The sequence below is a fragment of the Schistocerca piceifrons genome, chromosome 3, assembly GCF_021461385.2.
Source record: "Schistocerca piceifrons isolate TAMUIC-IGC-003096 chromosome 3, iqSchPice1.1, whole genome shotgun sequence".
In the NCBI taxonomy this organism is placed as follows: Eukaryota; Metazoa; Arthropoda; class Insecta; order Orthoptera; family Acrididae; genus Schistocerca; species Schistocerca piceifrons.
This window is the reverse complement of record NC_060140.1, coordinates 679,501,344-679,515,318: the sequence shown is the minus strand read 5'-3', so window position 1 is coordinate 679,515,318 and position 13,975 is coordinate 679,501,344. Positions and strand designations below refer to the sequence as shown.

General features: G+C 39.8%; 1 protein-coding gene across 1 annotated transcript in view; it reads right to left on the bottom strand.

The window, feature by feature from the left end:
* The window catches only part of LOC124787862 (cationic amino acid transporter 2), a 437,092-nt gene that overhangs the window by 106,906 nt on the left and 316,211 nt on the right, over nucleotides 1-13,975 (bottom strand). Inside the window, exon 4 of the mRNA XM_047254825.1 lies at nucleotides 11,974-12,102. Within this exon, the coding sequence (XP_047110781.1) occupies nucleotides 11,974-12,102 (129 nt within the window). The remainder of the gene's footprint in view (nucleotides 1-11,973; nucleotides 12,103-13,975) is intronic.

Genomic DNA, 13,975 nt, shown 5'->3' with positions numbered 1-13,975 from the left:
GAAGGTATGTTCTCGAAACTTTAACAAAAGCCTTTACCGAGCTACTGAGCATTTCTCCTGCAGAGTCTTCCACTGGAGTTCATCTATCATCTCTGTAACGCTTTTGCGATTACTAAATGATCCTGTAACGAAGCACACTGCTCTCCGTTGGATCTTCTCTATCTCTTCTATCAACCCTATCTGGTACAGATCCCACACTGCTGAACAGTATTCAAGCAGTGGGCAAACAAGCGTACTGTAACCTACTTCCTTTGTTTTCGGATTGCATTTCCTTAGGATTCTTCCAATGAATCTCAGTCTGGCATCTGCTTTACCGACGATCAACTTTATATGATCATTCCATTTTAAATCACTCCTAATGTGTACTCCCAGATAATTTATGGAATTAACTGCTTCCAGTTGCTGACCTGCTATTTTGTAGCTAAATGATAAGGGATCCATCTTCCTATGTATTCGCAGCACATTACACTTGTCTACATTGAGATTCCCTGCACCATGCATCAATTCGCTGCAGATCCTCCTGCATTTCAGCACAATTTTCCATTGTTACAACCTCTCAATACACCACAGCATCATCTGCAAAAAGCCTCAGTGAACTTCCGATGTTATCCGCAAAGTCATTTGTGTATATTGTGAATAGCAATGGTCCTATGACACTCCCCTGCGGCACACCTGAAATCACTCTTACTTCAGAAGACTTCTCTCCATTGAGAATGACATGCTGAGGTCTGTTGTCTAGGAACTCTTCAATCCAATCACACAATTGGTCTGATAGTCCATACGCTCTTACTTTGTTCATTAAGCAACTGTTGGGAACTGTATCGAATGCCTTGCAGAAGTCAAGAAACACGGCATCTACCTGTGAACCCATGTCTATGGCCCTCTGAGTCTCATGGACGAATAGCGCGAGCTGGGTTTCACGTTTCACACGACCGTCTTTTTCAAAACCCATGCTGATTCCTGCAGAATAGATTTCTAGTCTCCAGAAAAGTCATTATACTCGAACATAATACGTGTTCCAAAATTCTACAACTGATCGACGTTAGAGATATGGGTCTATAGTTCTGCACATCTGTTTGACGTCCCTTCTTGAAAACGGGGATGATCTGTGCCCTTTTCCAATCCTTTGGAATGCTACGCTCTTCTAGAGACCTACGGTACACCGCTGCAAGAAGGGGGTCAAGTTCCTTCGCGTACTCTGTGTAAATTCGAACTGGTATCCCATCAGGTCCAGCGGCCTTTCCTCTTTTGAGTGATTTTAATTGTTTCTCTATACCTCTGTCATCTATTTCGATATCCACCATTTTGTCATCTGTGCGACACTCTAGCTACAGTGCAGTCTTCCTCTGTGAAACAGCTTTGGAAAAAGACATTTAGTATTTCGGCCTTTAGTCTGTCATCCTCGGTTTCAGTACCATTTTGGTCACAGAGTGTCTGGACATTTTGTTTTGATCCACCTACCGCTTTGACATAAGACCAAAATTTCTTAGGATTTTCTGCCAAGTCAGTACATAGAACTTTACTTTCGAATTCATTGAACACCTCTCGCATGGCCCTGCAAGGCTTTGGCTATGTTTATGTTTGCTGTGAAGTTCCTTTTGGTTCCGCAGCAGTTTTCTAACTCGGTTATGGTACCACGGTGGCTCTTTTCCATCTCTTATGATCTTGCTTGGCACATACTCATTTAACGCATATTGTACGATGGTTTTGAACTTTGTCCACTGATCTTCAATTCTATCTGTACTTGAGACAAAACTTTTGTGTTGAGCCGTCAGGTACTTTGTAATCTGCTTTTTGTCACTTTTGCTAAACAGAAAAATCTTCCTACCTTTTTTAATATTTCTACTTACAGCTGAAATCATCAATGCAGTAACCGCTTTATGATCGCTGATTCCCTGTTCTGCGTTAACTGTATCAAATAGTTCCGTCTTTTTGTCACCAGAAGGTCTAATATGTTATCGCCACGAGTCGGTTCTCTGTTTAACTGCTCAAGGTAGTTTACAGATAGAACACTTAAAAAAATTTCACTGGATTCTTTGTCCCTGACACCAGTTATGAACGTTTGAGTCTCCCAGTCTATATCTGGCAAATTAAAATCTCCACCCAGAACTATAACATGGTGGGGAAATCTACTCGAAATGTTTTCCAAATTATCCTTCAGGTGCTCAGCCACAACAGCTGCTGAACCAGGGGGCCTATAGACACATCCAATTACCATGTCTAAGCCTGCTTTAACCGTGCCCTTCACCCAAATTATTTCACATTTCGGATCTCCGTCAATTTCCTTCGATACTATTGCCCTTCTTATCGCTATAAACACGCCTCCCCCTTCACTGTCCAGCCTGTCTCTGCGGTATACATTCCAATCTGAGTTTAGGATTTCATTACTGTTTACGTCTGGTTTCAGCCAACTTTCTGTCCCTAGTATTATATGGGCGTTGTGACCGTTTATTAATGAGAGCAGTTCTGGAACCTTTCTATAGACGCTCCTGCAGTTTACTATTACCACATTAATATTGTTATTCCCTGTTGCATTTTTCCTACTCCTACATTGCCGCGTCTCAGGAGGCATCTTGTCGGGCCTAGGGAGGGAATTCTCTAACCTAAAAAACCCCCATGTGCACTCCACACGTACTCCGCTACCCTTGTAGCCACTTCCAGCGTGTAGTGCACGCCTGACCTATTCAGGGGGACCCTACATTTCTCCACCCATTGGCGGAGGTCGAGAAATTTGCACCCCAGACCTCCGCAGAATCGTCTGAGCCTCTGGTTTAAGCCTTCCACTTGGCTCCAAACCAGAGGACCGCCATCGGTTCTGGGAACAATACTACAGATAGTTAGCTCAGATTCCACCCCGCGAGCGAGGCTTTCCGCCTTCACCAACTCCGCCAACCGCCTGTACGCACTGAGGATACCTCTGAACCCAGACGGCGGGAGTTATTGGTGCCGACATGAGCAAAAATTTGCAGTCGGGTGCACCCAGTGCTCTCTATCGCCACCGGCAGGGCCTCCTCCACATCTCGGATGAGACCCCCCGGCAAGCAGACAGAGTGAACACTGGCCTTCTTCCCCGACCTTTCCGCTATTTTCCTAAGGGGCTCCATCACCCGCCTCACGTTGGAGCTCCCAATAACTAATAAACCCCTCCCCCCGTGTGCCTGCTCGGACCTTGCTGAAGGAGCGGACGCATGTCCACTCACAGGCAGAGCGGACGATGCCACACGGCCAGCCTCAACATTGACCCTCCGCCTCATGCGCCACGAACGCTGCTGAACCCGCCACTCCCCTTGGGGACAGGGTGGCCCAACCGCGCCCGGTACCCGCGAAGATGTCTCGACGGCAGGGACAGTGGGTAAAGCATGTAACACCTGGGGTGTACCATGCGACGCACCAGACTCCCCACTGCCGCCACACTCCAAGGCAGCAGTCTGAAGACGGCTGACTGCAGCCATCAACATGTTCAGCTCTTCGCGAACAGTGGCCAGTTCCTCCTGCGTCTGTACACAGCAGTCACACATCCTATCCACCCTAAGAAATCAATTTATTGTAGAGAGTTAATCAACTTTTAACTAGACTGCTAATTCACTAAAGGCGGCTGATTGTTGACTAAACTGTGGTTGCTAGTCACTTCTTGCAGAAAACAATGAAAATATCACTACCTGTTTCTGGACTGGGTTAAAAACAAACACTACTGGCACTATGGTTGACTAAAGGGACTCTCGCTGACTGTATTCAAAACAAACACGAAATCTATGGAACACTATTACTAGCACTCGACAATTAAAGCTTCCTAAAAGCAAAAACACATGGAAGAAGAAGTGACAAGTAAGAAAAATACAGTTAATACTTAAATTAAGGTAGCTCGCTGAACAGCAGACGTGAAGCAGATGGCAGTTACGACGACACTGACACTACTGGCACTATCTCAGCTATCAAGCCAGTCATTCCTTTGAGTTCTCTAGGTCCGATGTCAGCTGCATCCATGGCCCACTGATCTGAGCTCACATAAGGAACTGTAATGTTTTGTTGGTCTTTATTTCCCTAATGGGGTTGTTACGAATAGACTGTTTAAACAGTCCACTAGTCAATCCCTAACTTCCTTATCTTGCTAGGTTTCTTGCTTCTTTTACTTTTTCTTGTGGTTGTCATACAATACCAGTGCCGTGAGGGTCCTGCTATTCAGTCCCTTTTACAATGTCACAGCTTCTTCCCCGTGGACTCTGATCCATCACATCGAAGATGCTGAAAGAGACTTTTCTTGTTACAGTGGAATAACACACTCAGGGAAGTTGAACTCAATGTATGTCCTATAAAGTAAAACTCTAACTTCTCTTAATGAATCAACAACACATGCATTACATGTCAGCTATATGTTCTCATGCATCTGCCTCACAAGACTCTAAACAGTATTACAATAAATCTGAGTATCAATGCTGTGATGATGATGATGATGGTAAACTGCATTACAAATTACAGATCATTGTATCATCATGGACTTTTGTTGCTATTCTGCCTGACGCCATGCATTAACAGTTTATGGTCTTATAGATAGTGAAATCTTTTGCTTATATCTATCGCTGAAAGCATCCGATTGCTTCGTACATGGTGTAAAGTTCTCAGTTCTATGTACCTCATTTCTGCTGCAATGGCAAAAGTTTTTTGAGAATAAAAGGCAAGCCATGTGTTCATTGTCACAATACAGTGCCTATAACAGTTAGGCTTCCATCAACCACCACCACTAAGGGATGTGCCAGAAGTGCAGCGTTCGCCATGCTTTGTTTAGTGGTGTCAAATGTGGAGCTCATCGCCTCAGTCCACTGCATCGGAGAGAGTCCTTTAATCTTTGGGCCAGAAAGTGCTGCAGTTAATGGTTTTTGTAGCTCTGCTGCCCACAGTACATGCTGGCAATAAAAATTTAGTATCCCAAGGAAATCACATAGCTTCTTGATGGTGCTTGGCTTTTGTATCTGCAGAATAGCTTCAACCTTGTCCGGCATGCGGAGGGAGCCTGAACATGCATTTGGCTGTGTTAAAAATGACGTTGCACTGTTCCAACCATTGAAAAACATCTGTGAGGTTTTGTTGACGTCGTTCTTCAGTGGTTGAAAAGATCAAGATAAGCAAAGCAGAAGGGTAGGCCTAGTAGTACAGAATCAAGAAATCTTTGCCAGGTTTGGTCTGTACTGATTAAACCAAAGGTCATAAACATGCTCTCTAACAACCTGAATGGTGTAATAATTGCTCTTTTTGATATATCTTCTTTGCTACGAGTGTCTGAGTACAAGCCTTGGCACAATCCAGCACACTAAAGATCGTTGAACCATGCAAAGCACTATATTATCACAAAAACTGAACTGGGTAATTCTGTGGCACAATTCTTGCATTAAGCACTGCAACACGCCACATTCCACTCTTCTTAGGAACCAGGTGCAGTGAAGGCAACCATGGACCACTTGATCATTGAATAATGCCTTCTTTCAACATAATAGCAAACTTGGCTTTAGCTACTGCCAGGTGATCCAGTGCCAAACATTAAGGCCTACATGATGCTGGAGAGTCCATCCTTGATTTTAATAAAATGTACATTATTATGCTGCACCTATTTTGGAGCTCCAGGGGCCTAGTGGGAGCAGGAAATTGGCATAATATAGAAGTGTACTTACAGTCCTTCACTTGTATCAGTTTGGTGCTGTGTGTGGTCACACTGCAGTGGAACTGGGCTGCAATCAGGCCAGTCACACTATCCACAAGTCAGGAACTTGCCATGTCTGGCATCAGCTGGTAGTACACCAGGAAATCCACACAGATGATTGGCTCCGAGACTTCAGTGCCGCTGAAGTCCCTAATCAATTCACTGCACAGTACCGAGTTTAATTCCATATGGTGTGTTCCATATGTCGATATTGGGGAACTGTTAATAGCCGACAAACAGAGTGTGGTCAGTGATCACCACTGATGCATCGAGGTCCGTGGCAATACACTCGAATATGAACCTTATCAACTAGATACTTTAGTCCAGACCTCTTGTTATTAATAAACAGGTATGGTGATCCTGCCTGGCAATCATCTGTGCCTAAGATTGACTGGCACTGGTATTTGGGAACGAACAAGAACTTGGGTACTCATGTGATTGTTTGTCAAACTGTCCAGAATCACAAAACAAGGTGTTATTTAAGGATCAGCTCCGAGACTTGTGACAATGATATCTTCTGTCCGACAGTAGTTCACTGAGCTGTTTGCATAGAATGTCTACCTTCACCGCCAATGAATAATAATTGGCAAGCGACCACCGCTGCTGCTGCTGCTTCTTGGCTCTACCAGAGTGCTAACTCCTGTGGGAGTGATAGCCTCGTCTATGTGGTCTGCAGGTTCTGCAATGACATCCCATGACATCTCTGTTTTAGATGCTATTATTATCTTAAGTAGTGACAATGGATGGTTGCTCCATTTTGTACATAACAGGTTGTCAGGAATAGTACTGACACTCACTTTGCCTGGTGAGTACCAGAGCTACTGGAACAGCTCATGATCCCCAACAACTTTTTGCGTCAGCACTTGGATGCAGTCTTGTTCTGAAGTGACTACTCTTCATATCAGCACAGTTTTTATCTTCCTACAAGATTCTTCTGTCTGAGGCACAGTTATAATATCTTGAATTTCCACAGCAGACTGATGATCTAGCTGGCTCACTACCAAGAGAAACATTACTGAATCATCGGTAATTCCTACATAATGAAAACTTTCTTTTGCTACAGCAAACCACAGTATAACAGTTGGGAGATGAGTCAGTAGTCAAGCTGTATGTAACTATGTACATCCTTTCTGAGAGTGACTGAAAAGCAAGCAATAAAGAGCACTGTCCCTGCAAAATCATCTGCGGCAGTGCATGCAATTTCACTTGGTAAACACAATGAAAACAGGTAACAGGCAACAGTAGATGATGATGACACATTGCTGCTATATCAGCAAAAGTGTTTTTGCTTATGTAAAAAGACTACGTGAACAGTTATAGCAACAAAAATTGACTTAGTTCAACAAGAGAATTGGGGAATATAGAATATGATACCACGGAAAGAAAAAATTATTCAGATCCATTACCAACACATCATGCACTCTTGCAATATGCTGGCTTGAATCTCTGCTAATCTGTCCCCACTGCCTCACCTCTCTTTTTCCTTTCTCTCTACTGTCCAAACCACCCCACCCGCTTCCACCGTTTCTCTGCAGCTAGCACTGGTAGCACTACACTTCTTGCAGCATTTTAATTGTTGTGTTGTTGCTCTGTACCACCTAAGTATGACCATTACAGTTACATGCAAGGGCAGAAAATACATAACTCCTGCACTTCAGTGTTGGTTTCTTGGGATTTCCCATTTTTCACAGTTTCCTCAGTTAGCTGAGCCTAGTAAGGTGTCCCTACCACAGGACACATACTGTATTCAGCCCAGTCTTCAATGTTAACCTTACAAGAGAGAGGTTTTGAGACCTTGCAGTTCTTAAGGGTGATACACAGATCTTCCAGCCACACCAGAATAGTGTACAATATGACTATTAATAAAGCACAATGGCACACATTCCAATGTTTTGGAGTGAATCTACAGTTGTGTTTGTTGCATGAACAACTATACATAACGTGTTTTGGTGTTGGACGACCACAAAACTTAATCAGATTTGCACCCGAAAGCAAAACACCAAATGCAGAATGTAGTTTAAATAACTCATATGCTAAGCAAACAAAATGATTTAATTACATGTGTTTTTCCATTTCAGAAAAAGAAAAATATGAGGGGGGAGGGCAATTGAAGTTGGCCCTTTCCAGTCAGCATTTTAAAAAAGACAAACTTGTGTTATCCTCAGTTTAGAGCTGCAGTGAGTGACATACTGTGTAACTAACCACACAGAATGTGAAATGTGGATAACCATAGCTTTCTGGTGAAGGAATACCGATATCTGTCTTACATATTACTAAATAGGTGGCCAACATATTTTGTGACACAACAAATATCTCCACTGAGCTAGAAACAGTTTATTTTGTGAATCGATTTCATCTTAGAATAATAGCAATAGTAATAGTAATAATAATAATAATAATAATAATAATAATAAATCCCATGGAGGCCCGGGAAAAGAATAGGCCTCCGGTATGTTCTGCCAGTCATAAAAGGCGACGAAAAGAACAAACCACTAAAAGGGCTAACCCCCCTTTTAGTGTGATGAGTTGGTTCAGGACAGAACTAAAGAAGCCTCAGACAAGCGCCATCATGGTCGGGGATGACACTTGAACCCTATGCCTGCACACAATGGTAACAACACTGCTAGCCAACTGGAAACTGATTTAAATCCAAATAGAGGTGTTTTGCAGGATATGCTTCCTGCAACCACCCTAGAAGGAAAACAAAGACAGAGGATGAGATGGTCAGATGAAGTTAATAGACACCTCATGTTCTGTTATTACCAAGCAACAAAGCTAGGAACCAACACAACTGGATACAGATCACAAGTATACACAACATTTATTACCAGATACCCAGAATTAAAATTTTTAACAGAACAACGACTAGCTGATCAGGTCCGTGTAGTAATTAAAAATAACAGGATACCCCAGTCAGAATTAGAAAACGTCAAACAACAAGTACAACAAATACTGGAACAAAATAATGTGCAATAAGAAGAAGAAGAAAATACAGTAATGGACTCAAACATCCCAGAGCAAACAAACAAAGAACAACACGCATCAATTAAACAGTCAGAGGAAAACGAAATCTTAAGACAGACACCAGAACAAGCACAAATAGAACACGAAGTGACACACATGTTAGATATAGAAGAAAAATTTCAGCTGACATATATAGAATACAAAGACACAAATACAGACATTAGACCATTCTTGCATAGACCACCAAATAACCCACAAGTCGAAGCAACAATAAAAACTATCAACACAATCATGCACAATAAAATAAATGAAAACACAACTATGGAAGAGTTACAACTACTGGTTTATATAGGCGCACTCACTACACTAAATATACACACTAGGCAGAGATCAGAACCAACCAACACACAGAAGAAACCCATAAAGCCAGCATGGCAACACAGGCTACAGATCAGAATAGAAAAACTGAGAAGAGACATTGGACAGCTAACACAATTTATAAGAAATGAAATGTCAGAAAAAAAAACGAAAAAGGTTAGGTAAAATCTCACAACAAGAAGTGATAGAGCAATTAGATGAAAAGAAGCAGAAATTACAAGCATTGGCCAAGCGACTTAGAAGATACAAAAAAAGTGAAAATAGAAGGAAACAAAACCAAACATTCAACACAAACAAAAAGAAATTTTACCAGACAATAGGTAGGACACACATTAAAATAGACAATCCACCAAACATAACAGAAATGGAACACTTATGGAGCAACATATGGTCAAACCCGGTACAACATAACAGGCATGCACAGTGGATACAAGCAGAAACAGGCACATACAAGTTGATACCACAAATGCCTGAAGTAAAAATTTTGCAACATGAAGTCACCCAAGCAATTAATTCTACTCACAATTGAAAAGCCCCTGGAAAAGATAAAGTAGCAAATTTCTGGCTAAAGAAGTTCACCTCAACACATTCACATCTAACTAAATTATTTAACAGTTACATTGCAGACCCATACACATTCCCTGATACACTTACACATGGAATGAAACCTAAAGATCAAGCAGACACAGCAAACCCAGCTAAATATCCCCCATAACATGCCTACCAACAATATACAAAATATTAACTTCAGTCATTACACAGAAATTATTGACACATACAACACAGAACAAAATTATAAATGAAGAACAAAAAGGCTGTTGCAAAGGAGCACGAGGATGTAAAGAGCAACTGATAATAGATGCAGAGGTGACATATCAAGCTAAAACTAAACACAGGTTGCTACACTACGCATACATTGATTACCAAAAAGCTTTTGATAGTGTACCCCACTCATGGTTACTACAGATATTGGAAGTATACAAAGTAGATCCTAAATTGATACAGTTCCTAAACATAGTAATGAAAAATTGGAAAACCACACTTAATATCCAAATAAATTCAAATATCATCACATCACAGCCAATACAGATTAAGCGTGGAATATTCCAAGGAGACTCATTAAGTCCTTTCTGGTTCTGCCTTGCTCTGAACCCACTATCCAACATGCTAAATAATACAAATTATGGATACAATATTACTGGAACATACCCACACAAAATCACACATTTGCTATACATGGATGATCTAAAACTACTGGCAACAACAAATCAACAACTCAACCAATTACTAAAGATAACGGAAGTATTCAGCAATGATATAAATATGGCTTTTGGAACAGGCAAATGTAAGAAAAATAGCATAGTCAAGGGAAAAAACACTAAACAAGAAGATTACATAATGGATAACCACAGTGACTGTATAGAAGCAATGGAAAAAACAGATGCCTATAAATATCTAGGATACAGACAAGAAATAGGAATAGATAATACAAATATTAAAGAAGAACTAAAAGAAAAATATAGACAAAGACTAACAAAAATACTGAAAACAGAATTGACAGCAAGAAACAAGACAAAAGCTATAAATACTTATGCTATACCAATATTGACCTACTGATTTGGAGCAGTGAAATGGAGTAACACAGACCTAGAAGCACTCAATACACTTACATGATCACAATGCCACAAATATAGAATACATCACATACATTCAGCAACTGAAAGATTCACATTAAGCAGAAAGGAAGGAGGAAGGGGATTTATCAACATCAAAAACTTACATTATGGACAGGTAGACAATTTAAGAAAATTCTTTATAGAACGAGCAGAAACTACCAAAATACACAAAGCAATCACTCATATAAATACATTGGCTACACCACTGCAATTTCATAACCACTTCTACAACCCTTTAGATCACATAACATCAACAGATACGAAGAAAGTAAATTGGAAAAAGAAAACCCTACATGGCAAGCACCCATATTATCTAACACAGCCACACATCGATCAAGACGCATCCAACACATGGCTAAGAAAAGGCAATATATACAGTGAGACGGAAGTATTCATGATTGCAATACAGGATCAAACAATAAACACCAGATATTACAGCAAGCATGTTATTAAAGATCCCAATACCACAACAGATAAATGCAGACTTTGCAAACAACAAATAGAAACAGTAGATCACATAACAAGTGGATGTACAATACTAGCAAATACAGAATATCCCAGAAGACATGACAATGTAGCAAAAATAATACATCAACAGCTTGCCTTACAACATAAACTTATAAAACAACACGTTCCCACATACAAGTATGTACCACAAAATATACTGGAGAATGATGAATACAAATTATACTGGAACAGAACCATTATAACAGATAAAAAAACACCACATAACAAACCTGACATCATACTCACCAATAAAAAGAAGAAATTAACACAACTAATCGAAATATCCATACCCAATACAACAAATATACAAAAGAAAACAGGAGAAAAAATTGAAAAATACATCCAACTGGCTGAGGAAGTCAAGGACATGTGGCATCAGGATAAAGTTGACATTATACCAATTATACTATCAACTACGTGAGTCATACCACACAATATCCACCAGTACATCAACGCAATACAGTTACATCCAAACTTATATATACAACTACAGAAATCAGTAATTATTGATACATGTTCAATTACCTGAAAGTGCCTAAATGCAATATAACACATATCGTACAGTTAAAAGGAAATGACACTTGATCAAGGTCCGCGTCACTTACCATTTTTAACCAGACTTAACGTCCGAGAAAGTAAAGAAAAAACAACAACAACAACAACAACAACAACAACAACAACAACAATAATAATAATAATAAAGGATTTATATATAAAAAAAGGCTAAGTGATGCTGCGATTGCAAAATCAACTTACCAATTACATACTCCAGAATAAGATTCCATCCAATGACAAATGCAACAAATTCACCAACACAGACATAACTGTAGACATATGCTGATCCAGCACGAGGCACACGAGCAGCAAATTCTGCATAGCATATTCCTGGAACAACAAAAACAACCATTATTTTCCACTGTTACTGACATTTCTATTATTTATTTGGCACAATCTGGTAATGCAGACTGAAAATACAACACAGGATAAAGGATACAAAATAAAGTTTAAGATAGATATTGCTATATGACAAAAACGTATTGTGCTATATTTGGACTGGAAAAAAATACACGAACTAATTGAGATATTCACATAATGTTCGGCTTATGTGAGAGACAAACACTCAAAGCTTCACTGTGTGTGCGCACGTGTGTGTGTGTGTGTGTGTGTGTGTGTGTGTGTGTGTGTGTGTGTGTGTGTGTGTGTTACAGGTTGTCGTGAGTGAAGCATAATGACAACAGTTGACCAAAATGCTCAGTGTGTGGAATGGTTTATTCAAAACAAATCAAACATAATAGTTCAGAGAATTTTCTGAATATAGTATAGGAAGCAGCCACCCTCACTGATGTTGATACACAAGTGGTACAGGCATTTTATGCAGAGAGAAAGCATTATTGTGTAGTGGGTAATGGCAGTACAAGTGGATGAAGAGGCCAAGTGTCAAGGACGTTATTTTGAAGTTGAGAAAGTTATTTATACTAGCCTAACGACATTCCTGAGTCAACACAACTTAATATTTGAAAATCAAAATGGCTTTATGAAAAAACAAGTCAACTTCAGTAGCTGCGGCACAATTAATAGACAAAATAATATCTGCGACAGGGAACAAGGAGTATGTTATTGGAGTGTTCCTTGATCTACAAAAAGCTTTTAATTTGGTCAACATCACCCTATTATCAGATGTGGAAATTGGGTATTAGAGGAACCAGGTATGAATTAATAAAATCACACATGAGCAGTAGAAAACAATTTGTCTTGCTTAAAATAAACAGTGGGTCTTTCAGATCCAGAATTACTGATGACGATTGTGGAGTGTCTCGAGGGTCTGTCTTGGGGCTCCTTTTCTTGATTTATGTTAATGATACACAGTATTTTTCTCCTAAATTTAAAAAATATTGTATGCAGTTTATGCATCTATTGTGTGCAAACACAAAGCCCATGACAGTTTGGAGGTGCTGGACTACAGTGTGACCAACAAAATAGTCTAGTATTTCAATGAAAGCCATCTAAATGTAAGTGCTTCAAAGGCTGCAATAATGAAATTTAACACAAGGAAACAAATAGAATTTGGCATGAAATTATCCACTGGAAATGGTATTGTAAAAATGGAAAAATGGATAGAATTCTTGGGAATCACAATCCAGAACAACCTCAAATGGAACATGCATTAAGATTCCTTAAGCTGTAAGCTGTCAAAGGATGTATTTGCCATAAACATTATTAGCAAATATTGTAAGCATATGTGTGTAGTAAAAACTGCTAATTACACACTACTCTGATCCAATTTAAACTATGCTGTAGAAATATGGGGCGCAACAACCCAAGCCAACTTAAGCACATAATTAACACTACAGAAAGAAGTTATCACAATTATTTGTGTTGTGAAACCTAGAGAATCACGTGGCAACCTGTTCCCAAAATGAAGTGTGCTTACCATTAAAGGTGTATACATATTGAAAGTTATATTGCTTGTGAAAACAACAAATCCAAACTTCAACTGTAACCTGCACCAGTGTGATACAAGACAAAAATTCAGATACCCTATAAGTAGCCACAGAACAGCTTTATATGAAAAAAATGCACTTCATGCTGGTCTGAAGCTAGCCAATGCCCTATCAAAAAGTTTCACAGACCTTTCTACTAACAAATTAAAAGACTGTCTAAAGAGAATTCTCATTGAAAAACCTTTTTATTCCATACGTAAAAACCTGATCTTTATAAAAAGAGCTCTTCATAGTTTTAAGCAACTCACAACTGATCT